The sequence below is a fragment of the Rana temporaria genome, chromosome 6 (assembly GCF_905171775.1).
Source record: "Rana temporaria chromosome 6, aRanTem1.1, whole genome shotgun sequence".
Classification (NCBI taxonomy): domain Eukaryota; kingdom Metazoa; phylum Chordata; class Amphibia; order Anura; family Ranidae; genus Rana; species Rana temporaria.
This window is the reverse complement of record NC_053494.1, coordinates 133108235-133136107: the sequence shown is the minus strand read 5'-3', so window position 1 is coordinate 133136107 and position 27873 is coordinate 133108235. Positions and strand designations below refer to the sequence as shown.

The following is a 27873-nucleotide window of genomic DNA, read 5'->3' as shown; positions in this document are numbered from 1 at the left end:
GTAGCTTCCAAGGCATAGTGTAGGGTGTAGCAAGATGGAAGCGACGGCATCGAATGTGACATACGCATGCTCGTCGTAGTCGATGACGTCACCGCGTTCTTGCCATTCAAAAGAACAGCTGTTCTTTTGAATGGCCTGTGTGTACATTCGGCAAGCAAGAAAGCTTGCCAGGAATCTCGTCAGGAAAACCAACGTTTTTTTCCTGACGAGATTCCCGGCCGTGTGTACAAGGCTTGAATTATCTTTTTGCATGCGTGCAGTACACATCGTTGCCATCTAGTGGATCAAATATAAAATTACATATATTAAATAATCTAGTTGAATCATGAATTATTGTCTAGAAAAAAAATAAAATAAAAAATGAAATTTTACAAATATGCTGAGGTCCCTCCCCTGTCAATTTTTTTCTCTCTGTGTCAGTAAAACTTGTCAGAAGTGATTTATGCTGACAGCAAAAGAAACAATGCATCAGACAAAAATGAGTCATTGGATTGAGACAGATACGCTTTGTTTATATTTCTGTAGTATTCTGTACTTTCTAGCTGGCGCTGCTTTAAATTTAGAGGGTAGTCAGAGATTTAATTGCCTCTGACTGTACTGTTTTTGCCAAATTTGGGCCTCTGTTCCAGCCGTGGCTGTACTGTGAGTGACCACTATTGTTGTCAGGGGTGTTGGTGTCACCCCAGGCCGAGGGTGGCAGCAGTCAAGTCAGGGTGTATTGGGTGTTCTTCCTCGGCAGCCAATCAGTGAGAGTTGATTGTCTCGCTGTGCATGCTGGGGGAGAGTACTTAAGGGACAGACGTCATTAGTTCGGGGTCATCGTCTGTCCCTGGTCAGTCGTCCCACCACCCCCCGTGAGTGGCCCTCCTGGCCGGGGGTGCGTGATCAAGAGTTGTGATCTGCCGAGTAGGCCCGGTAGTCAGACTGGGTCTACGCTGCGGAGTAGTCCTGTGCTGTCTGTCCTAGAGGGAAGAAGCCACCCAATGAAGCACCTGTTCTGGAGAGCACCGAGCAGAAGGCTGGTACGCTCAGGAGAGGCCTAGAACTTCATTGAAGGACGCACTAATACTGAGAGGCTGAGTGATGGTCGCCTGTCAGTTCTGAGTTCACAAGATTTATTCAAGAGAGATCCGGGTGCTTAATCCTGTGCTGAGAGGATTCTGGACCGAATGTGTCTCCACCTTTGGCAAGGTCTGTGGCAGAGACTCTACCAAGTTTCCGTGTGAGATCCTGGCTGCTAGGTTAGGGAGAGAGGCCTATCCAGGTGCACAATACCCGCTCTGGCTAGAGTGGCGACGAAAGCTGCATTGTGGGAAGCAGGAGTGTTTCCGATCAAAAGTTTTACACCTGAACCTATTGCCTATTACCCTTCTACCTCTTCAATTACCACTTTTATTCTTTTACCACGCTTGGTAAATAAAGCATAGAAAAAAGAAGCGCAACATGTGAACATTGAGCTTTCTTTCAGCTCTCATTAAGTACCCTGGACGGCGAAAGAATAGCGGTAACATGCCACCCAAAGCAATCCAGCAGCTCCTTCGGGGGTAGTGCTACATTTCATGTCTGAAGTTTACAACCACTTTAAATAGATGCAGAACTTGCACCAGTTTCTATTTCAAGGTAGCCTCACCATATTCACCAGTTTCGTGTGCTATCATAATGGCCCATTACAATGGCGCAGAAGGCTTTGTTTAGACCAATTCCTGACCGACGTATATATATATATACACATATATGTATGTGTCCTTGGTAAGTGGTGGTGATATCTGGATGATGGTTGCAGCGGCCCGCTGAGAGGGCGTATAGGTGGTCCATGTCTGCTCCACTTATGCAGAGTGGACACGGCCACTCTCCTCTATGGTCCTCTATTATCCGATCCACCAGACAGATGGAGAACAGATCCCCATCCATCTGTTTTTGGCTGATAGGATCGTATCGGATGTTGGCGAGTGTCAATGGACACATGTCTGTTGAGAACCACTGCTCCATAGAGGAGACTGGAGGGTCCTATCGGGTCCACCTGAAAAACTAACAGGCGGACCCGATCAGTCCGCTAGTTGCACCGGCTAACTATAGGGATGAAAGAGGGACTTCTGTTCCCGGATCATCTCTATGGTACATGAAACCCGGAAGTGATTATGATTTTGTCACTTCTGGTTTTGGTTGTTTGTTTGATAGCGGTTACTGGCTAGTAAAGCAACTGATCAAACCAATCTTGATTGGATTGGCTGCTTCGGAGGGCAGAGGAGAGATATAGGGCCTAATAGACCCCAGATCTCTCCATAAAGAGAACCTGTCATGGTGTATACCAGTGAGGGCGAACCTTGGCACCCCAGATGTTTTGGAACTTCATTTATCATGATGCTCAACTACACTGCAGAGTGCCTGAGCATCATGGGAAATGTAGTTCCAAAACATCTGGGGTGCCAAGGTTTGCCATCACTGGCCTATACTATCACAAGGGATGTTCATCCCTTGTGATAGCAAAAAAATTGATATAAAAAGTAGTGTCAACATTTTTTTTAACCTCTTAAGGCCCGCCTCCTGCACATATACGTCGGCAGAATGGCACGGCTGGGCACATGTACGTACAGGTACGTCCTGTACTAGTACCCAGCCGTGGGTCGTTGGCGCGCGCCCACGGCGCGCACCCGCGACCCGGTCCGAAGCGACCCGTGTAAACACGGCTTCCCCGTTCTTCACTGTGGCGGCAGCATCGATCGTGTCATCCCTTTTATAGGGGGACACAATCGATGACATCACACCTACAGCCACACCCCCCTACAGTTGTAAACACACTTCAGGGAACACATAACCCCAACAGCGCCCCATGTGGTTAACTCCCAAACTGCAACTGTCATTTTCACAATAAACAATGCATTTTGAATGCATTTTTTGCTGTGAAAATTACAATGGTCCCAAAAATGTGTCAAAATTGTCCGAAGTGTCCGTCATAATGTTTTGGGGGACATTTATTATAACAAAATATATTGCATTTTTTTCAAAATTGTCGCTCTGTTTTTGTTTATAGCGCAAAAAATAAAAACCGCAGAGGTGATCAAATACCACCAAAAGAAAGCTCTATTTGTGGGGAAAAAAGGATGTCAATTTTGTTTGGGGGCCACGTCGCACGACCGCGCAATTGTCAGTTAAAGCGACACAGTGCCAAATCGCAAAAAGGGGCAAGGTCCTTTAGCTGCATTTTGGTCCGGGTCTTAAGTGATTAAATAAAAAAAGAAATAAAAAAAATGCAAAGCACCCCATCCCCCTATGCTCATGCACAAATATGAATGCGACTATAGGTTCCGCACACATACAGTAAACGGTGATCGCCCCACACATGTGCGTTATCTTTGTGAACATCATAGTGAGAGCAATAATTCTTACATCAGACCTCCTGTGTAACAGTAAACTAGTAATCTGTAAAGATTTTTAAAGTGTTTAAAGGGGTGTTCCACTAAATTTTTATGTTTATTAAAAGTCAGCAGCTACAAAAAGTGTAGCTGCTGGCTTTTAATAAACATACACTTACCTGCTCTGCCGTCCAGCGCCGAGCCGCACCGCACGGAGCTCCGCTCCTCTCCCCCCCTCTCCACCGGCGTCTCCATCCTAACTGTGGGCACCCGGCCGTGACAGCTTTCGGCTTCACGGCCGGGCACTCACTGCGCATGCGCGAGTGGCGCTGCGCCATCTGATTGGACAGGCGATCGCCTGGGACCTGTCACGTGTCCCAGGCGATCGCCTACAGGAGGGGCTGACAAAAGACGATTAGACTATTTGCCTTTGCAGCCCCTTGGCGGAAGGAGGAAGTGGGACAGGAAGTCACACTCCTCCTGAAGCCCCCATTTCCCACCCCTAAAAAAATTACATGCCAAATGTGGCATGTAAGGGGGCGAGGAGTGGATTAAGCGGAAGTTCCACTTTTGGGTGGAACTCCGCTTTAATATGAATAATAAACAATTTTGTCACAATTTAACGGGCATGCACAATTTTAAAGTGTGACATGTTAGGTATCTATTCACTTGAGGTAACATCATCTTTTATATTTCACAAAAAAATGGGTATGATAGAGGGACGGTGCGGCTCTCGTTCTGAGAGGACATCATATGACAGCACCCCAGAATGGCTGCTATCACGCGCCCATGGGGGGTGCACAGCACAGCACGGTGATCGTGGCCATGCTGTGTTGCGCGACTCCGATCTCTGTAAAGAGCCGTGGCTCTTTAACCATGTGATCGGCTTTGTCCAATCACAGCTGGTCACATGTAAATACGGAAGTTCCGTGAATTGACTCTCCTCGCCTCACACTGACCAGGTGTGTGGCGAGGAGTGCCGATCAGCGGCATTTCTTTGCAGAGGAGACCTGGCCAGGTATTCGGGGCACTGATCATCAGTGCCCTGATTATAGGAAAGCCCCAGCAGTGCCACCAATCAGTGCCCATAAGTGATAATAGTCAGTGCCTCCCACCAGTGGCCATAAGTGCCTGCTCATCAGTGCTGCCCATCACTACCAATCAGTGCTGCCCATCACTACCAATCAGTGCTGCCTATCTGTGCCGCCTATCACTGCCCACCAGTCCGCCCATCAGTGCCCACCACTTCCGCCTATCGGTGCCCACCAGTCTGCCCATCAGTGCCCACCACTGCCGCCTATCAGTGCCCACCAGTCCGCCCATCAGTGCCCACCACTGCCGCCTATCAGTGCCCACCAGTGCCACCTATCAGTTCCCACCAGTGCTGCATATGAGTGCCACCTATCAGTGCCCATCAGTCCTGCATATTAGTGCCTCCTCATCTGTGCCACCTAATAAGTGCCGCCTCATCAGCGCACATCAGTGAAGGCAAAAAATTACTTATTTACTGACAGAAAATAGGAAAAAAAATATTCTTTTAGTAAAATAATAAAAATCCCAGCAGTGATTGAATACCACCAAAAGAAAGCTCTATTTGTGTGAAGAAAAATAAAAAATAAATAATTTGGGTAGTGTCGCATGACCGGGCAATTGTCATTCAAAATGCGACAGCGCTAAAAAGCTAAAAAATGGCCTGGGCAGGAAGGGGTGAAAGTGCCCGGTATTGAACTGGTTAAAACATATTTTTTCCTGAAAGTTTACAACTGAAGTCTAGGAACTCTTCTGCTGGGGGGGGTAGATGTAAAGGCCTCCTCCTGTTTTGTATGTCATCATTGGTGGATTTAGATGGATAATATCTCTCTCTAATAATTACTTGTACCTGGTGTTTTATATATATTACCTGAAAATCTGCCAATAAAAACTATTAGAAATTAAAATTTACTTTTGATAAACTGCCACGCCAAAATTGTGTAAAAATTACAACACCCTCTATTCCCTAAAGCCTCTGCTTAACCGCTTGCCGACCACCGCACGCAGATATACGTTTGCAGCATGGCACGGGCAGGCAAAAGGACGTATATATACGTTCCCTTTAAGAAGCCGCATTGAAGACGCACGCGCGCCTGCCGCGAGCTCCATGAGCCCGACCACGGATCCCGTGGACTCGATATCCACGGGGATACCCGCAATCGTCTCACGGTGAAAAAGAACGGGAAATGCTGATTTACACAAGCATTTCCCCAGTCTTCCTAGTGACAGGACAGTGATCACCGCTTCTTTTAATCAGAAGCGGTGATCACTGTCGTGTCACACATAGCCCATCCCCCCTACAGTTAGAAGCACTCCCTAGGGCACACTTAACCCCTTCAGCGCCCACCTAGTGGTTAACCCCTTCACTGCCAGTGTCATTTTCACAGTAATCAGTGCATTTTTATAGCACTGATCGCTGTAAAAATGACAATGGTCCCTAAAATGTGTCAAAAGTGTCTGATGTGTCCGCCATAAAGTCGGAGTGCGATAAAAATCGCAGATCGCCGCCATTACTAGTAAAAAAATTATAATAAAAATGCCATAATTCTATCCCCTATTTTGTAGACGCTATAACTTTTGCGCAAACCAATCAATATACACTTATTGCGTTTTTTTTACCAAAAATATGTAGAAGAATACATATCGGCCTAAACTAAGGAAAAAAACTTTTTTTTAATATATTTTTGGGGGATATTTATTATAGCAAAAAATAAAAAATATTGCATTTTTTTCAAAATTGTCGCTCTATTTTTGTTTATAGTGCAAAAAATAAAAACCGCAGAGGTGATCAAATACCACCAAAAGAAAGCTCTATTTGAGGGGGAAAAGGGACGTCAATTATATGTAGGAGCCACGTAGTATGACCGCGCAATTGTCAGTTAAAGCGACGCAGTGCCGAATCCCAAAAAGTGGCCTGGTCTTTGGCCAGCAAAATGGTCCGGAGCTTAAGTGGTTAAAAAAAAAATTGGACGTTTGGTGGTTCCAAGTCATTTTCTAGCAAAAAAAAAACAATGTTTTGTATATTAGCAAATTAGAAATTTATAAAAAAAATTATATGTACTTTGCTATCTGTTTCACTATCGACTGCAAAGTTACTTGTTTGTTTTAAATTGAAAAAACAAATAAAAAAAAGTATTATTGTTTTTATAAAGACATAACGTCTTCTGTTTGCAGTCCGAATAAAATGAATGTGATTTTTATTGGACCTTAGGGCAGCTTCGGTCATTACAGGTTTATAACACAAGGTGGCGCTGTAGGAACAGCCACGTTTTGGATCCAGTGAGTTGCCATAAGACGGAGCTGTGTGTAGGAAGGCGGCTAGAAGGTAAAGACTTCCGGAGGGAGAACTCTGATCCAGGCTAAGCAGAGCCCATTATTTATTGTCCCCTCAGAGGTTGTTCTCATACAGAGCGATAATAATTAATGAAATGGCACGTCATTCTCTTCTGAGCTGTGTACGGTTTAGCTGGCACAATATGCAGCACAGCACCTTATTAAGACCATAGAGACACTCAGGACATTCTGAGACCTGTAGTTCTACAAGGGAGGGCAGGAGAAAGTCTGGAAGGAACATGAGAATACAGTTTGTTTTTATTCAGTTGTTTTATATTGACAGCATACACTTATTTTATAACAGCAGCATTGTAATACCAATACAAACAGTAATAGGACTTGTGCCTGTCTACTTCCCATCTCTTTCCACCGCTTCCTGGATTCCCAGCATGCTTTGCAGCGCCTCCCCTGCTGTTTACATTTGAGGACTTTATCCACTTCAGCCCCGGAAGGATTTACCCCATTTAAAGAGGAGTTCCACCCAAAAACTTCCGCTTATCCGGTCCCCCCCTCCGGTGTCACATTTGGCACCTTTCACGGCGGCGCAGATCCCTGTCTAATACAGGTATTTGCTCCCACTTCCGGCGATAGATCGCCACAAAATCTGCGGCGATCTACGCCATGTCCGGCCCCTCCGTACCCCGCTATCTTCTGAGGGATGCACAGGTCCCAGAAGAGAGCAGGGACCAGTTAGGACATGCAGCGTGACTGGCGCATGCACAGTAGTGAACCAGGCTGTGAAGCCGTAAGGCTTTACTTCCTGATTCTATACCTCCCAACTCTCTAAGATGGGAATGAGGGATAAGGCACTACTTTAACTGAATATATACAAAAAATATTGCGCTACTCGAAAAAACATATAATATATATCAGTGGTTGTGGGCAGCCAACATACCAATGGATAATTGTGCAAAAGTGAAAAGAATATAAAATGTAGCGCCAACCTGTGTGAAAAATTGTGTCCACAAAGTGGCCCCAAATAGACAGACACCCTATAGGGAAATATGTCCAAAAACTTCACTGGGTACACGATGGGGAAAAGATCATATGTACCATGAACAGAAAAACAACTGACGTTCACGGTTAGATATGAATGGGTGAACCAACAAAGGTAAATAAAGCAATTAATAAGTCCTGTAAAAGTGTATGACCACAGATACAATTTATAAGTGAAAAAGTCCCATGTATATGTGTGGGGGTGGTTCCTTATGATACATTCATAGCTTGTAACTACGTTCAGATATTCCCCTCAGTTGAAAAAACAACACCACTTCACACGGAAAGGCAAAAACCTCTTCTCATGGACATTCCTTGGTAAGTTAAAAGATGAATACTCTTACCGACTCCCGTTGACCCACATCTCACCGTACGGTGGGTAGGTCTCCAAGGCTTATATGGGCTCAGATACCCTCCAACAGCACCGATGAAGGAAGAAATCCTGATTCTGATGTTCCTGAAGGAGATGGAAGTATTGGCCCCAGGAGCGTCCGTGAGATGGTGTGGAATAAACACTCCAGGTTTCAGAGGGAAAAAAGGGAAAAAGAACACCTCCTCATAGTGTAGAAAAATTTAATAAAATCTCTCAAAAGATATAAAAAAAGTGTTCCACAGCAGAGAGAGAATCCAAACAGTACAAATGTATATAAAAAATCCCGACAGATAAAAAGTTCCACACTTAGATCACCACAGCAGGTCACATCACCACAGCAAATCAAATCAAGAAAATCAAGATCAATGGCGTAGTGAAAATGGTTGGAGTCCAGGTTGGATTTTTTATATACATTTGTACTGTTTGGATTCTCTCTCTGCTGTGGAACACTTTTTTTATATCTTTTGAGAGATTTTATTAAATTTTTCTACACTATGAGGAGGTGTTCTTTTTCCCTTTTTTCCCTCTGAAACCTGGAGTGTTTATTCCACACCATCTCACGGACGCTCCTGGGGCCAATACTTCCATCTCCTTCAGGAACATCAGAATCAGGATTTCTTCCTTCATCGGTGCTGTTGGAGGGTATCTGAGCCCATATAAGCCTTGGAGACCTACCCACCGTACGGTGAGATGTGGGTCAACGGGAGTCGGTAAGAGTATTCATCTTTTAACTTACCAAGGAATGTCCATGAGAAGAGGTTTTTGCCTTTCCGTGTGAAGTGGTGTTGTTTTTTCAACTGAGGGGAATATCTGAACGTAGTTACAAGCTATGAATGTATCATAAGGAACCACCCCCACACATATACATGGGACTTTTTCACTTATAAATTGTATCTGTGGTCATACACTTTTACAGGACTTATTAATTGCTTTATTTACCTTTGTTGGTTCACCCATTCATATCTAACCGTGAACGTCAGTTGTTTTTCTGTTCATGGTACATATGATCTTTTCCCCATCGTGTACCCAGTGAAGTTTTTGGACATATTTCCCTATAGGGTGTCTGTCTATTTGGGGCCACTTTGTGGACACAATTTTTCACACAGGTTGGCGCTACATTTTATATTCTTTTTACTACTTTAACTGACAATTGTGCGGTCGTGCGATGCTGTACCCAAATAAAATTGATGTCCTTTTTTTCCCCCCATAATTAGATGCTTTCTTTTGGTGGTATTTGATCAGCTCCAGGTTTTGTTTTTTTGCGCTATAAACAACAAAAGACAGACAATTTTGTATGTGCTATAAAACATTCCAAATAAAAAAAAAGTAAAAAGTCAAACTTCTTCATCAGTTTAGACCAATATGTATTCTGCTACAGATTTTTGTTACATTGATTGGTTTGCGTAAAAGTTATCGCGTCTACAAACTTTGGGATATATTTATGTAATTTATTTATTTTTACTAGTAATGGCGGCAATCAGCAATTTTTAGCGGGACTGCGATATTGCGGCAGACAGATCTGACACTAAGTGACACTTTTTGGGGACAAGTGACACTATTACAGTGATCAGTGCTAAAATAATGCTATAATCCTATACTAATGAGAAGAGAAAAAATTGCGTTAATTAGAGTCCAAATAGATTGAATCACAAACAATTGATTGCAGGGCATAAGATTGTTCCAATAATTGCACAGGTAATTGAAGTCATTCCATAATGGACACCCCAGTGATTGACTCACAGACAAGTGCACCGCCACCTCACAGAGAACACGCTTACTAGATAGTAAGCAAATGGCAATAGCCCAGCCCAGGCCCTTGCGTCTGCAGGAGATTGCGGGAATGCTGTATAGATGATGATACTGACTCGCAAGCGAATAACCATAAGCTCCGTAAGCATTGTTTAACAAACAGCCCAAAAAGAGAAACGATAGACCAGGGACCTCCAGCTGTTGCAAAACTACAAGTCCCATCATGCCTCTCCCTCTGGGAGTCATGCTTGTGGCTGTCAGCGTCTTGCTATGCCTCATGGGAGTTGTAGTTCTGCAACAGCTGGAGGTCCGCTTATTGCATATCCCTGCGATAGACCATAGCGTGATACTGTCTAAATCTTAACTTTATTGTTCAATATAAATAGTTGTACTTGCACTTCAGAAGTTTTAAAATCACGTCAAAATAAGAAGCAGGCCAGCAACAATACAAGCTCCCGTCCTCTTCAATGAGACGGCGTGGTGACGTCAGCATGTAACCTTCCCCCAGACGCGTTTCAACATATATGACGTTGTCAACTGAATAAATGTAAAAAAAAAAGTTTACAACAAGTAAATATGATATAAGGTGTCTGCTAAAAAAAAATATATAATGTTTTGGGGTTCTGAGTAATTGTATAGCAAAAGAATGATGATTTGTACATGTAGGAGAGAAGTGCCAGAATAGGCCCGGTATGAAAGTGGTATAAAAGCCCGGTATTGAAGTGGTTAAAGTATTTTCTTAACTCCTGAAAAATGAATTCTCACTAACTACCCTCTTTCACGCCTTCCTCTCCAAGGTCTTAGCTAGGCTTTTTTCACTCCACACTTTATTCTTTTTTTTCTTTTTGTGTGAAAATGTTTCTGTTTTAATTTTTAAAGCCTTATGTCTCGTACACGCAACAATTTTTAATGGTCTAGAAAAAAAGTTTTTTCAACCAGATTCTCGTCAAGCCTGCCTTGCCTACACACGATCGTGAAAAAAAAAATTGCTCGAGCAAAGCGCGGTGACATACAACACGTACGACGGCACTATAAAGGGGAAGTTCCATTCGGATGGCGCCACCCTTGAGGCTGCTTTTGCTGATTTCGTGTTAGTAAAAGTTTGGTGAGAGACGATTTGCTCTTTTCAGTCTTCGTGCTTTTCAGTCTGTTACAGCGTGACGAATGTGCTATCTCTATTATGAACGCTAGTTTTACCAGAAAGAGCGCTCCCGTCTCATAACTTGCTTCTCAGCATGCGCGTTTTTTTCACGTCGTTAAAGCCTACACACGACGTGAAAAACGACGTGAAAAAATGTATGTTCTAAATTGTTAATGGCCATTTTTTAGGTCATGAAACATGCTCTGGAGCCCACACACAATAGTTTTTAATGACATTAAAAAAAAAAAACATTTTTCACGTTATGAAAAACGGTCGTGTGTACGCGGCATTATTGCATATTCACATCATATGCATTTTGGCAACATAGCCCTAAGCAATCCCAACACAAGTTATTTCCCTTATGTCCTACGGCAAATTTTGGTATGTGCTGAAAATAAGTCAGGCCATACATGCAAATTTCCACGGGTTGCAGCAAAGAAATTCGCATGATTCCCCCATCAGTGTAGTTAGGGAATCCCTCCTGCCAAGCTATTGCCTTCTCCTGACGAAGGGGTGGGCAGGGAAAGCTGTCTCCACGGGAGAAGACAGTGTTTATTGCTAGCAGCTATAACAGTTGCTTGCAATAATCGAAAGCAAATCCGACAGGCTGGTTGTGCCCAAGTTGATCGATTGATCAACTTGGTACATTCAGCCTACCCATTAATAGTTTAATCTTGGCCGTTTCCTGCTGAACCGCCCAAGATTCGAACCATGTATTGCTGACCTAAATAGAACAGGTTGCAAATCTTACCCAGTGCTTTGCAACACACTACACTGCATTGTGACGAGCTGTGGTGCATAGAGATGGACTGTGAGAAGCGTTGTGTATGGCACCTTGAGCATAATGTGTGCCTGCTGGTATGAATCGGCTCTTAAACACTTTGAATGACAATTGCTCAGTCATACAATACTGTACCCAAACTACATTTTTATAATTTTCTTCCCACAAATAGAGATTATTTTTTGTGGTAAATATATATATAATTCCAATGCGCTACTGTGAGTAGACCAAAGTGTGAAAATAGTGTAAATAATATATTAAATGAATAAATATATATATAGAATACCCGGGGCAGCTATATCTAAAAGTGTTCACATAACACAAAAAGTAATAAAAAAGTAAAAGAGTGATAAGCGCTCCAGGTATGTGCAAAATGCAACCAAAGTGTATACGTAAATGAATAAACCACTATCAAAAAGATAAAGTGACCAAGCTCAAAAGTGCAGTACGTGCCGAAAAATGATTATAAAAAAGTATATAATCTGATGTGATACATAAAGAGGATGTCCAGTCCTCTAGAAGTCCATAAGCTCTGTAAAGCTAACACATAGATATATAAATAGTAATATACCGATAAACAAAGTGTATATAGGATGGTTTAAAGGTGAGTGAACAAGTATATAAAAGTGCAACAGTGGTGTTGATGGGACAGTCTATAGGTAGAGATGATGAGATGTATCCAAAGAAGATAGCTATGTAGAAGGTAGCAGTGTAACAATCCTCATTAGTCTTGTAGTTCCAGCAGTTGAACACAACTGCTGGAACAACATACACTGACTGTCCCCAGAACAGGAACGATCGCAGACCCGGAGGGATATCCCTATATGCGCACATATAGCACCTTCATGGTAAGGGCACTACAAGACTAATGAGGATTGTTACACTGCTACCTTCTACATAGCTATCTTCTTTGGATACATCTCATCATCTCTACCTATAGACTGTCCCATCAACACCACTGTTGCACTTTTATATACTTGTTCACTCACCTTTAAACCATCCTATATACACTTTGTTTATCGGTATATTACTATTTATATATCTATGTGTTAGCTTTACAGAGCTTATGGACTTCTAGAGGACTGGACATCCTCTTTATGTATCACATCAGATTATATACTTTTTTATAATCATTTTTCGGCACGTACTGCACTTTTTGAGCTTGGTCACTTTATCTTTTTGATAGTGGTTTATTCATTTACGTATACACTTTGGTTGCATTTTGCACATACCTGGAGCGCTTATCACTCTTTTACTTTTTTATTTTTTGTGGTATTTGATCACTACTGGGTTTTATTTTTTGCTAAACAAACTAAAAACGACCAAAATGTTTGAATTTTTTTTTCTTAGTTTCTGTTATAAAATTTGGGTTTCTCCTTGCCACTGACGGGCACTGAAGAGGCTGCACTAATGGGCACTGATGTGGAGGCACTAATATGTAGAATTGATGGGCACTGATAGGCTGCACTGATATGCAGCACTGATGGGCACTGTGGTGGGCACCTCTGATGGGGGCTGCGCTGATAATCAATGTGCTGATTATCAGTGTACACCCCCCCTCTGACAAGAGAGCTACTGATCGGCTCTCCCCATCAACGCGAACCGAGGAAAGCCAATTACCAGCACTTCCTGGTTCCCTTACCAGCCAGCCTGCAATAAACCACCACTCTATAACTTTGAGAGTCTCCCGAGTACACGTATATTAATAATTGGTGAGGGGACGCACAGGATACCCTCGCTGCCATTGTGTTATTGCTGGGTGTCCAGTACGTCTTTTAAGGAGGGGTGGACTCCCTACTGCCCTTAGATAGATTAATAGATAAATAGATATTAATATAAATTATGTCGGTTGGCTGCTGGTGTGTGGCACAAGAGATAAGTAGAATCAGCTTTCTATAGTACATATATATATATATATATATTTTTTGTATGTATGTATGTGTGTGTGTGTGTATGCGTGTAGTGATGAGTCCGAGGGAAAGTTCATGTAGAGCAGGCATGTCCAAAGTCGGGCCCGGGGGCCAAATGCGGCCCCCCTGTTGATTTAATATGGCCCCCCTGGGAATTTGGATATATATATTGTTTGTGGCCCCCAGGGCCACACAAGATATATACTGTATTTATTGGTGCTGCCTTGGAGGGGACAGGACGAGCACCATCAGATTACATGAAGAGAATCTCCTGTTTACTCAGCAGCGTCTCAATTGGAAGTCCCGTCTCCTGGGATGCCATTGGACGACTGTTCTGTCTATCATAGGAGGCAGGACTTTGTATTAAAGAGGCTACAGGGTAAACAAGACATTCTCCTGTTTGTAATCTGTTGGCACTCGTCCCGCCCCCTCCCTCTGCCCTCCGAGGCTGCAGATGGGCGTCGTTCAGGCTGCACTGATGGCAATAGTAAGGCTGCATTTATGACACATGTGAGGCTGCATTGGTTGCAAAGGTGAGGTTGCAATGGTAAGGCTGCATTCATGGCAATTGTAAGGCTGCATTCATGGCAATTGTAAGGCTGCATTCATGGCAATGGTGAGGCTGCATTCATGGCAATGGTAAGCCTGTGCGGATTATACGCCGATAAATACGGTATATCCAAATAACACGCCCAAGCTCATCCTTAGTCCTAAGCAGCGCTCTGGGATTCGTTGGGGCCACAAATAAAATATATACAGTTTATCCAAATAACACGCCCAAGCTCATCTCTTCACCACACACAGCCACAAAGGCAAGAGAATTCTTGTTGGGCCGTGTATCAGACAAACACACTTAGTTCAAAGAATGTCAGGCAAAATAGTCGGCCCTCACGCATGTTCACTTAATCAAATCTGGCCCTCTTTGAAAAAAGTTTGGACACCCCTGATGTAGAGAGATGTGGTTTGTTAGATGCAGATAGGTAGCCAGCTATGATGAGCAAGAAGGGGCTCTGTGGACATGAAAGAAAGAGAAAGCGGCGCCAATCTAAGTGCAGTATCTGGTTAAAATAATCACACTTAATTTAAAAGTTCACTCACAGGATAGAAGCAGTGTAAAGACCGTTCACTTCTCGTGGTCCCATCCGGGTGGAGAGCTGGGGTTTGTGGCATCTCACATTGCCGGCAGTGCCGGTGGCGTTCCTTCTTTAGGCCTGAAGAAGGCGCACACATGCTCCGAATGCACGCCGATATGACCACGCCCACTACTGGTCCCGCCTGGCTTACTCCTTCGCCAACTGCCCTGTCCGTGAGATGGACCGAAGGGGCTCTGCAAAGCACCAGATGAGCTCTTTTTACATGTTCTTGTGAGTGTTTTTAATCCTTTGGAATAAATTGTGCATTTAAATACTACACTCAGGTTGGTGCTTCCTGTTTCTTTCTCAATTTGCATTGACAGAGTTGGCTTTTCTCTGAGGACGGCTGCCACCATTTGTTTGTTGTTTTTTCTCCATTTGAACTTATGGACTCCCCCTGACCATGTTGTAGTAGGGCTGCACGATTCTGGTCAAAATGAGAATCACGATTCTTTTGCTTAGACAAAAGATCACGATTCTCAAAAATGTAATGCCTGAACCCCCCCCCCCCAAATTTTTTTTTATTAATTAATAAACCTGTGATTTATCTGAAAATATGAATATATAAAAAAAGAGACTAGTGATATGTCTATAATGTTAAAGATCATATAACTCCTATGAAAAAAGCGTTCATGGATACAAACTACTGTTGTGAGAGAAGCTCAGACATCTATCCAGCGGCGCAGGCTGCTGACGTCGGTTTCAAAATCGGCGGCATTTGCGTTCCACGCTGGTTACGTGGAACCAGCGGTGAACACGGAAGAATCGCTGGTCATCCCATGGGGAGATCGCGGGCGGGGAGAATTGAGATCACGATTCTCTCCGCGATTAATCGTGCAGCTCTATGTTGTAGTACTTACACTGTCCTTGTTCATGCTGCTTCTCAGGGAAGACTCCTTCCAAGCTTCTCCTGTTGTCAAGATCCTCCCAGGTCTGCACCTAGACCCCTGCCTGAGGTGGAGCATCCCCCCCCAAACTAGGGGGTTCACCTCAAAGGCCACAGACAGTTCCCACAGCACTCAATCTCCATCTTCCACACGACTCCCCTCGCTGGCATGATTCATTCATATTTAGTCCCCTGCCAAGCCCACCACCTGGGGATTAAAGGATGAGAAAAATGCACCTACTAAGTGCATTATGTCAAGCATTGATAGGTTTATTAGTAAAATATTCATATGTAGAAAGAATAGTGGGGTCACTCTGTAGGAATCACATAGTCGGCTGATTCTCTGTGCAGTGATGTACCTCCTCTGGTGTACAACTATCCGTGCTGTGATGGGGGGAGCGTAGTGGAGCTCGATAGATGTCGGCAGAGCCGGCACTAACCCCACAGCGGCATGCGTTGCAGCCTGGAGCGCAAGCGGCTGTCGGCGACAGGAAGTAATGTCAGACTGGACTCAGGTTGATGACGCGTTTCAATGCTTCCGCATTTTCTTCAGATTTTCTTCAGATCTCAAACCATGCATGGGCAGGCTGAATGTTGATCGATCAACTTCAGTACTATAGTCGCTAGCAGTAATCAATGTGTTCTTGTGGCGAGGAAGGCTTCCCCCCCGCCGGGATAACAGAATGGCTCAGAGGGAGCCAGTGTTGATGGGGGAATAGAGTGAATAATTGCTCCCTTTATAACTGGCTTTAGGCCTTTTTGGAGGTCTACATAAAGGAGGCTTTTGCAGGTAAATAACATGCCTTAAAGAAGAAATTGACCCTGTACATATTAATTGAGTTAGAAACAGCAAAGAAATCCTGGTGCTGCAGTACCTCGTTGCTCTTCCTGTGCTTTTAGCCTTTTGAAGCTGCCATTTGTTTCCAATGACAAACAACATAGTGTCACTCAACCCCTCCCCCCCCAAATCTTCTATCCTCTACATTTGATCTCTGTTATGGAAGGAGGGAGTGAGGCACAATAGCAGAGGTGTGCAAAAAAAAAAAAGAAAATAATCCAAAACAGATTTGTCAATTTTATGCAGATTTTTCATGTAAATGGGGTGTTTTGTGTCTGTTTAACCACTTCCTGACGGCCGTACGACTTTATACGGCCGCAGTGTGGATGGCAATTGCCGGGAGGCCGTCTATATACGGCCTCCTGGCACTGGGGGGCGCGCACGCGCGCGTGACGGCAGCGCGTGTGCGTGCACGCCGCATCACTTAGATGCCGAAGCTCGTGCCTGGCGGCCGCGATGTCCGCCAAGCACCCGCGATCGGTGGTTACACAGACAAGGAAGTGGATCTGTGTGTGTAAACACACAGATGCACGTCCTGTCAGGGAGAGAGGAGACCGACCTGTGTCCCTTGTACCTCCCCCAGTCAGTCCCCTTCCCCCACAGTTAGAAACACTATGCAGGGTACACATTTAACCCCTTCCTCACCCCCTAGTGTTAACCCCTTCTCAGCCAGTCACATTTATACAGTAATTAGTGCATATTTATAGCACTGATCACAGTATAAATGTGAATGGTGCCAAAAATGTGTCAAAAGTGTCCGATATGTCCGCCATAATGTTGCAGTCCCAATAAAAATCGCCGCCATTACTAGTAAAAAAAAATAATAAAAAATAATAATAATTCTGTGCCCTATTTTGTAGGCACTATAACTTTTGCGCAAACCAGTCGCTTATTGCGTTTTTTTTTCTCAATTTTCACTCTTTTTTTGTTTATAGCGCAAAAAATAAAAACCGCAGAGGTGATCAAATACCACCAAAAGAAAGCTCTACTTGTCTGGAAAAAAGGATGTCAATTTTGTTTGGGAGCCACGTTGCACGACCGCGCAATTGTCAGTTAAAGCGACGCAGTGCCGGAAGCTGAAATTTCACCTGGGCAGGAGGGGGGTATATGTGCCCAGTAAGCAAGTGGTTAATATAGCTTTGAAAGTGTTTTGATATATCTGTTCAATGCTGTACATGCAAACATCTGATTTCTGTTGATCCTGACAGAACTCCAGTGAGCTCTTAACTTCCTGTAAACTCTTCCTGTGCTTCATTGAAAATTCAAACAGTGTTATCAAACCTTCCCAGTTCACCTCTGTGAACTACAGGGCACCCTCTCATGTTGTAGAGAGGGGAAGTTGTACTGTAGTCCATATCAGGAGTGAACAACCTAGAGTGTCAAAGCTATTCCTCCATAGATACAGTACAGTGAGTGAGCATTGTCTCCATAGGAAAGGAAGTATGTCACTGGCAGGATGACCAGATGAAAATAAATAAAAAATTATAGAAATAATAAAAAGTATACATCCACCATATCCAAGGACTGGTAAGATGGGTTCAAATATAATACAACACAACAATTGTCTTTTTTTTTTTTTTTTGTAGTGAATTGAGAGAGAATATGGACCAATAAAATCCCCTTTGCCTTGTAGAATAAGCAGAATGGCATCAAGAAAAGTTGGAATGTCTTTAGCGGCCTGTCTACTGAACATTTCAGAAGCCAGAAATAAAGAAGTTGTTAAGAGAATTGCAAGGGCGGCTTTATTTGACAGTCATGGTGAGTATACAATTTTTCAGGGTCACGCAAAAATTAGGGCGGAACTCTGTATGCTTGCATCAAATACATACACTATTTTTTTTTTTTTCAAGAATAAAGTTTTATTAGTTTAATAGCATGAAGACAGTAATACATTAACAATTTCTTTATTCATGTAAGAATAGAAATTAATGACAAGACTCCTCCATAGATTCAGTAATATAACATACTGATAATTAATAAGAGAAATACTAAAATATAGTGCAGACCCTGCAGGTGGCTGACTCAAGCCACCACAAGCTGAGTTATAATATGGAGTGGAGAGCAGGCTGGTCAACAGAGAGCCGGGGCAGACACCGACATGTTCACTTGGCAATTTGAGAATGATGTGCAACATCAGTACTATGGCATACCTGCAGATGATAGGTGTAAATCTATGGTGAGATGCCACTTTTAGAAAAGGAAAAGTTGAAGAGAGAGATGAAAGAGAAGAAGAGGGAGGGAGAGGAGAAGAGAAAACAGGGGAGGTGTCCGAAGGGAAGTGTGGCCAAGCTGGATGAGAGACTAACGTGAAGTCACTCATTATTAGCCAAGGAAAGGTAGGAGTGCAGGGGAAGTCGATCCAAGAAAACGACAAATCCTGTAAGTTCATGAAGCTTTCATTAGCATCAGCAAGTATCTCCTCCACCCTCCATAATGATGTTCAATTCAGCCACACACCCCCTTACTGTAGTGATAATGGTTGATTTCCAACACTTAAGAATCAAGGCATGGCCCGCTAGGACTAAAAAAGCGAAACAGGCATTTCTTTATTTATTTTTTAATGGACCCCTATATCATGGGCAAAAGAGCCAAAATGTTTTTCCAAAATGGTCTGATACTGGACTCTGACCACCATAAGTGGAGATGCGAACGACCCGGCTCTCTGCATCTTCAGCATCGGTCTGGAATTGATGGAATAATTTTGTGCAACATGCCCCAGAGTGCTGTACCACCTGGTCAGGATTTAGAAATTTCTCTTCTGTGCTTGTGAAGCTATAGTTAGTTTTAAAGTAAAGATACAGGCTGTATTCCAATCTTCTGAAGAAGGGGAGTGATCCAGTTGCAGCTCCCAATCTCGGACATAGAAAGGAAGACTGGGGAAAGCACCCCAGAGAAGGATGCTATTCATTTTTTTTTTTTAATTATGTCAGGCAAATCTGTTTCAAAGAGCTATATGTCCTCCAATGGGGTCAGATCCCTTTGAAGCTCACCACCCATCGTTGTGAGTTTGTCATAGAAATTCCAAGGTTGACAATAATAAAACCACTGTTTATGATGCGGCGAGGAATATGTTTTACTTTCTCATAGGGCGTGTTGGATGGGAGAGGGTCTTGAATCTTGCCATTGTAAAAAACATTTGCACTGTATCCCTGGAGGGGGAACTCTGGATTCCCCATGATCAGAGTCATTTGGCCATGATGGGAGGAGATGTTGTATTTTCTAAGTGCTAAATTCCAAATGTGTAAGAGCGAGTTTGTCAAGGGTGTTAGTGTTGATGGGGGTGGGCAGTTGATTGGGTAAATCCATAGATTGAGAATAGTGGTAACGGTGTTATGTCTGGTTCTAAACTAACCCACAGTTTGGATCTGCCATGGTAGAACCAATCTAGTACTCTACAAAGAACTGACGCTGTATGGTAGAGTTCAAGGTGAGACAAGCCTACTCCCCATCAGCTTTACGTTTAACTGAGATGTCGAATTGCAGTTCAGTCAGAAGTATTTGAGTAATAGAAAACGCACAGAGTGGGGAAAAAAGACAGGGGACCAGGATCAATGGGGTTTGAAAAATGTAAAGATACTGCGTGAGGATGTCCTTTTTTAAAGAGGACATCCTTTCTAGCCAGGAGTGTTTTAGGGTTGACCAGCTCTGCAATCTGTATTGGCTAGCTGTATAGATGAGTAGGTGGTTTTAGTCGTATACAGTGCCTTGAAAAAGTATTCATACCCCTTGAAATGTTACACATATTGTAATTTTACAACCAAAAATGCAAATCTATTTTATTGGGATTTTAGACCAACACAAAGTGGCACATAATTGTGAAGTGGAAGGAAAATGATAAACGATTTACAATTTTTTTTTTACAAATAAATATGTGAAAAGTGTGGCGTGCATTTGTGTTCAGCCCCCTTTACTCTGATACCCCTAACTAAAATCTAGTGGAACCAATTGCTTTTAGTATAAATACAGCTGTTCTGTGAAGCCCTCTAGAGGTTTATTAGAGAATCTTAGCGAACAAACAGCGTCATGAAGGCCAAGGAACACATCAGACAGGTCAAGGATAAAGTTGTGGAGAAGTTTAAAGCAGGGTTAGGATATCTCAGGGAGCACTGTTCAATCCATCGTCTCAAAATGGAAAGAGTATGGCACAAATGCAAACTTACCAAGACATGGCCGTCCGCCTAAACTGACAGGCCAGACAATGAGAGCATTAATCACAGAAGTAGCCAAGAGGCCCATGGTGACTCTGGAGGAGCTGCAGAGATCTACAGCTCAGGTGGAGAATCTGACAACAGGACAACTATAAGTCCTGCACTCCACAAATCTGGCCTTTATGGAGGAGTGGCAAGAAGAAAGCCACTGTTGAAAGAAACCCATAAGAAGTCCTGTTAGCAGTTTGCGAGAAGCCATGTGGGGGACACAGCAAACATGTGGAAGACGGTGCTTTGGTCAGATGAGACCAAAAATGTAACCTTTAGGCTTAAAAGCAAAATGCTATGTATTGCAGAAGACTAAGCATTCACACAACCCTCACGAATAATCCTTGTAATTTGCCTTATTTCCTATGATCGTCAGCTCTATCTATTGACCATAATGCTGTATTTTTGTGAAATACCCCAATCAGGAAAATACTGAATTATGGCTACTAGATGGAGCTGGTATGCTATATATTAAAATCTGTGCTATGTGCTATATTAAAATATGTGCTTTTATTAATAAACATGAAAAACGTATCAATTGGCCTGACCAGCTGAGTGGAAAATGTGAATAGGACATGGAAAGGATTAAAGCTCAAAAACGCAAGCTGCTAGTTATATAAATGGTGGAGTTGAGAAGGAACTTTTTAATTATTACATGCTACAGATTTCCTGTCCAGTAGTCCCCTATAAAAATAGCTACCACTAATATTCCTTCTTTGACGGAATATAAATACAATGTGGTTTTGGTCTTTGTATGCTTAAAGGAATTAATGGCCCTGAACCCTCCAGCTTCATCAAGACTCTATGAACTATCACTGAGAATTTCATGCAGCCACTTTCTGTAGGCAGGCTTTTGAGAACCAGAGTTTTAGCTGTTACGGAGAATAATGTACTGCAATTTGAAGCATACAGTATGTGGGCACTATCTAAGCAAGGGTAAATGGACAGAAAAGATGCCCAAATCCTTTAAATATTGACCATCATTATGCTACCAAAAATGAAAGATCTTTTCATGAACAGTATGTTTCTTTCCTCTTCCCCTTCCAAACTGAACTAGTAATACTGCCTCACTTCTTCACAAAGCGCTTTCTAAAATCTATTGTGTTGAACTTTTGTATTGCCCATAAGTTTTTATGGGAGCCAGATTGACAGAATCATTGCCTCATCACTCACAAATTAGATCCTCTCATTTAGGACATAAAGAAGCATCATAAAGAATATTTGCTGCAAAATGCCTCAGGCTCTTAATTTTTAGTTTTTACCAATTTTTTTTTAATGGTGCAAATTCCCAGTCAATAGAAACAGACTGCTTATTTGCGGAGATGGGGGCTACAAACAAACTAACATGAGTTGAACATCCCAGGCTTGTTTTTTTGTAGCTTGTCACAATGCCCCACAGGATTCAGAACTGTTTGATGCTGATTAATATATATTTATTTCAATAATAAAGTAGCTATAATTTGATAATTACAGTACTGTATTAAAAGTGCTGGTAAAAATTATGCTTAAAGCAGAATCCCCACCCCCGCCCCTTGCACCTTTGATTAACCACCAAAATCATATGGTTGCTTGGCTTAATTATGTTACCATGGGTCCGCCCACACCATGCCGAAAAACTTACACCACCATTTTAGGTATGTACATCACTAGTGACCGGCTTCTCCTTTCTCTGGGCTTGACCACTAATGATGTCTGCACAAGACCTCATTCTTGCACCTTGTTTTGTATGTGCTTGGGAGAAGAGTAATTATTTATATGTTGTGATGGCTTCAGTAACAAGAGTTTTGGGTAGTAAGCAAATGCACCGTTTATTGAAAAGAACTGTAAAACGTATCTAATAATCTGAACTTGAAGCACACTATAGGGTAGATTTGCTAAAACCGGAATAGAGTGGAAAATCTGGTGCAGCTCCGCTTCCAGGTTTTTTGTCAAAGCTTAATTGAACAAGCTGAAGTTGGAAGCTGATTGGCTACCATGCACAGCTGCACCAGATTTTGCACTCTCCCGTTTTAATAAATCAACCCCTGTGTATACATTATGTAATAAGCAAACAGGGCTGTTTCCTTGTATAAGTGAAAGTTAAAAGCATATACATTTATTTCAACCCCCCAAAAAAAAACATATACAGTGGGGATCGAAAGTTTGGGCACCCCAGGTAAACATTTGTATTAATGTGCATAACGAAGCCAAGGAAAGATGGAAAAATCTTCAAAAGGCATCAGATTACAGATTAGACATTCTTATAATATGTCAAAAAAAGTTAGATTTTATTTCCATCATTTACACTTTCAAAATTACAGAACACAAAAAAATGGTGTCTGCATAAGTTTGGGCACCCTGCAGAGTTAATATCTTGTACTGCCCCCTTTGGCAAGTATCACAGCTTGTAAATGCTTTTCGTAGCCAGCCAAGAGTCTTTCAATTCTTGTTTGAGGTATCTTTGCCCATTCTTCCTTACAACAGTCTTCCAGTTCTTTGAGATTTCTGGGCTGTCTGTCACGCACTGCTCTTTTAAGGTCTATCCATAGATTTTCAATTATGTTGATGTCAGGAGATTGTGAAGGCCATGGCAAAACGTTCAGCTTACGCCTCTTGATGTATTTTGAGGTGTGTTTAGGATTATTATTCATTTGTAGAAGCCATCCTCTCTTTAACCACTTGCCGTCGCCGCACCGTCATAATACGTCCACAAGGTGGCTCTCCTAGGCGAGATCACGTATTATGACGTCCTACCTTTTAGCCGCCACTAGGGGCGCACGCGCGCCGCCGGAGGCGCGCGCACGCGCCCCCCGCTCGCCCCCGACTCCCGTGCGTGTGCCCGGCGGGCGCGATCGCCGCCGGGCACACGCGATCGCTCGGTACAGAGCGGGGAACGGGAGCTGTGTGTGTAAACACACAGCTCTCGTTCCTGTCAGCAGGGGAAATGCTTTTCTTCGGTTCATACACTGTATGAACCGAGGATCAGTGTTTCCCCTAGTGAGGCCACCCCCCCCCCCACAGTAAGAACACACCCAGGCATACTTAACCCCTTCCCCGCCCCCTAGTGTTAACCCCTTCACTGCCAGTGGCATTTTTATAGTAATCTAATGCATTTTTATAGCACTGATCGCTATAAAAATGCCAATGGTCCCAAAAATGTGTCAAAAATGTCCGAAGTGTCCGCCATAATGTCGCAATACCAAAAAAAAAATCGCTGATCGCCGCCATTACTAGTAAAAAAAATATTAATAAAAATGCCATAAAAATACCCCCTATTTTGTAAACGCTATAACTTTTGCGCAAACCAATCAATAAACGCTTATTGCGATTTTTTTTTACGAAAAATATGTAGAAGAATACGTATCGGCCTAAACTGAGGAAAAAAAATGTTTTTTTATATATTTTTGGGGGATATTTATTACAGCAAAAAGTAAAAAATATTCATTTTTTTCAAAATTGTCGTTCTATTTTTGTTTATAGCGCAAAAAATAAAAACCGCAGAGGTGATCAAATACCACCAAAAGAAAGCTCTATTTGTGGGAAAAAAAGGACGCCAATTTTGTTTGGGAGCCACGTCGCACGACCGCGCAATTGTCTGTTAAAGCGACGCAGTCCCGAATCGCAAAAAGTACTCTGGTCTTTGGGCAGCAATATGGTCCGGGGGGTAAGTGGTTAAAGTGGAGGTTCACTCTCAAAAAAATTTCTGACATCACACGGAGTCGTGCCATCCTACCGACAGAATGCCGGTATTTTTTTTTTTCTCAGCACATACCTCTTAATCCCGATTTTCACCTCACGGCAATTCCGCGGGAGTGGGCGTTCCCAAGCACTGCCTGCGATTGACAGGCTTCCGAATGGCGCATACTGCGCGTCACAGGTTGCCGAAAAAACCCGAACGTCGGTGCGGCTCTATACGGCGCCTGCGCACCGACGTTCGGGTTCTGTCGGCAACCTGTGACGCGCAGTATGCGCCGTTCGGAAGCCTGTCAGATCTTTCTGGAGGGATCGTGCAGTCAATTGCTTTTCTCACAATCCTGCAAGCTGTTCTGTCTGATATTTTTCTTGGTCTTCCAGATCTTGCTTTAACTTCCACTGTTCCTGATGACTGCCATTTCTTAATTACATTCCAAACAGAGGATATTGACATCTGAAAACATTTTGCTATCTTCTTATAGCCTTCTCCAGCTTTGTGAGCGTCAACTATTTTCAGTTTCAGTTTTCTAGACAACTGCTTAGAAGAACCCATGGTGCTGATTGTTGGGGCAAGATCAGATGAGTCTGGGCATTTAAAACCTTTGAGATTGACATCACCTGGTCTTCCCAGACGATGATTGAGAACAATCCATGACACTGGCAGGTCTCAGCTTTGCAAAGGGGACAGTGCATGCTATAAATTCTGCAGGGTGCCCAAACTTTTGCAGACGCCATTTTTTTGTCCAACATCGGTACCTGACCTCACAAATGCGCTTCTGGAAGAATGGTTAAACATTTCCAGAGACACACTCCTAAACCTTGTGGACAGCTTTCCTAGAAGAGTTGAAGCTGTTATAGCTGCAAAGGATGGACCAATGCAATATTGAACCCAATAGACTAAGACTGGGATGCCATTAAAGTTCATGTGCGTTCAAAGGCAGGCATCCCAATACTTTTGACAATATTGTGTGTGTGTGTGTGTGTGTGTGTGTATATGTATGTATATATATATGTGTGTATGTGTGTGTAATATATATATATATACACATACACACACACACACACACACAGTGCATATTCATGCCCCTTGACATTACATTTTCCACATTTTGTCATGTTAGAACCAAAAACTTAAATATATTATAATGAGATTTTATGTGATAGACCAACACAAAGTGGCACATGTTTTTGAAGTGGAATGGAAATGATAAATGGTTTTACTTTTTTTTTTTTCAAATAAATATGTGAAAAGTGTGGCGTGCATTTGTGGTCAGCCCCCCTGAGTCAATACTTTGCTGCAATTACAGCTGTATGTCTCTACCAGCTTTGCACATCTATAGTGAAATTTTTGCCCAACCTTCTTTGGAAAATAGCTCAAGCTCTGTCAGATTGGATGGAGAGCGTCTGTGAACAGTAATTTTCAAGTCTTGCCAAATATTCTCAAGTGGATTTAGGTCTGGACTTTGACTGGGCCATTCCAACACATGAATATGCTTTTTTTTCTAAACCATTGTAGCTCTGGCTGTATTTTTAGGATCATTGTCCTGCTGGAAGGTGAACCTCTGCCCCAGTCTCAAGTCTTTTGCAGACTCTAAAAGGTTTTCATCTAAGATTGCCCTGTATTTGGCTCCATCCATCTTCCAATCAACTTTGACCAGCTTCCCTGTCCCTGCTGAAGAAGGGATGGTGTGTTCAGGCTGATTATCAGTGCTAGTGTTCCACCACACAGAGCGTTTTGCTTTTAGACCAAAAACCATTTGACCAGAGCACCTTCTTCCTGCCCCTGGACGAAGTAAGTTATTACGAAACGGATGTAGGGCGGAGTGGCGTACTGACGTCATCTCGAGCTCCATATGATTCCCCAGTAGGATGGGTGTCTGTGTTTTGTGTACCGGCCGGCACACCAGACTTTAAGGCCTATGGGCCAGATTCGCAGAAGAAGTACGCCGGCGTATCTACTGATACTCCGACGTACTTTCAAATTTGTCGCGTCGTATCTTTAGTTTGAATCCTCAAACCAAGATACAACAGCTTCTGGCTTTGATCCGACAGGCGTACAGCTTTTTTTTATGGCTTTATTTAAACAATGGCTGTCTTCTTGCCACTTATCCATAAAGGTCAGATTTGTAGAGTGCACGACTAATAGTTATCCTGTGGACAGATTCTCCTACCTGAGCTGTGGCTCTCTGCAGCTCCTCCAGAGTTACCATGGTCCTCTTGGCTGCTTCTCTGATTAATGCTCTTCTTGCCCGGTCTGTCAGTTTAGGTGGATGGCCAGGTCTTAGTAGGTTTGCAGTTGTGCCATACTCTTTCCATTTTCAGACGATGGATTGAACAGTGCTCTGTGAGATGTTCAAAGCTTGGGATATTTTTTTTATAACCTAACCCTGCTTTAAACTTCTCCACAACTGTATCCCTGACCTGTCTGGTGTGTTCCTTAGCCTTCATGATTCTGTTTGTGCACTAAGGTTTTTTAACAAACCTCTGAGGGCTTCACAGAACAGCTGTATTTTATACTGAGATGAAATGACCCACAGGTGGACTTTTTTTTACTAATTAGGTGACTTCTGAAGGCAATTGGTTCCACTAGATTTTATTAAGGGGTATCAGAGTAAAGGGGGCTGAATACAAATGTACACCACACTTTTCAGATATTTATTTGTAAAAAAAATGTTGAAAACCGTTTATCTTTTTCCTTCCACTGAGCAATTATGTGCCACTTTGTGTTGGTCTACCACATAAAATCCCAATAAATTACATTAAAATTTTTTGGTTGTAACGTGACAAAATGTGGACATTTTCTTGTACAAAGAGTTTTATTGAAAAAACACATCAACAAACAAAAAAGAATACAAAAGAAAAAAGCAGTGGAGGACACACCATAAGCTTATCATATATCAGAAAAGATAGTCCGTAGACCTGAGATCAGTCCAGCTCCTAGGGATCCGAAAGCGAATCCAGAAGGCCGGCAATAGAATGTCCTCAACTCAAGTGGCCTGCTAGATTGACCTAATGCTGGCTTAGGTAACATACCGGTTAACACACCGGGGTAAATGTAGAACTTAAAAGCACAGTTGTTATACGATACACAACCTTACAAAAAAAAAAATGAAATAACAAAAATAAAAAAAATAAAAAAATAAAATTCAAGCAGGCACATAGCAGAGGATGTCAATATTCCAAATTGTAAATTAAATAATGCATCCTGTGTCCAAGGCCAACAGGACCAAGCCTGAGGGCCCAAGCCACAAAGAACAAAGAAAGGGAGGATGGAAATGTGGACATTTTCAAGGGATATAAATAATTTATAAAAAGCTATATAATATATATTTGTGTATGTGTGTGTGTGTGTGTGTGTATGTGTGTATATATATATATATATATATATTTTTTTTTTTATTTTTTCAAATATGATAAATTTCCTTTAATGGGGATGTAAAGGTTTGTTTTTTATTTTCTAAATAGGTTCCTTTTTGATTTCC

The 27873-nt window shown here is 42.6% G+C and overlaps 1 protein-coding gene across 2 annotated transcripts in view; it reads left to right on the top strand.

Annotated features, from left to right (window-relative positions):
* The first annotated feature begins 6603 nt into the window (after positions 1–6603).
* Positions 6604–27873, top strand: part of FTCDNL1 (formiminotransferase cyclodeaminase N-terminal like) — a 53946-nt gene continuing 32676 nt past the window's right edge. The window contains exons 1-2 of one of the 2 annotated variants that reach the window (XM_040357389.1): positions 6604–6708; positions 18157–18281. In XM_040357389.1, coding sequence (XP_040213323.1) covers positions 18167–18281 — 115 coding nt within the window. In that variant the 5' untranslated portion in view covers positions 6604–6708; positions 18157–18166. Of the gene's footprint in view, positions 6709–18109; positions 18282–27873 lie in introns of both variants that reach the window. The other variant, XM_040357390.1, reaches the window with a different exon arrangement.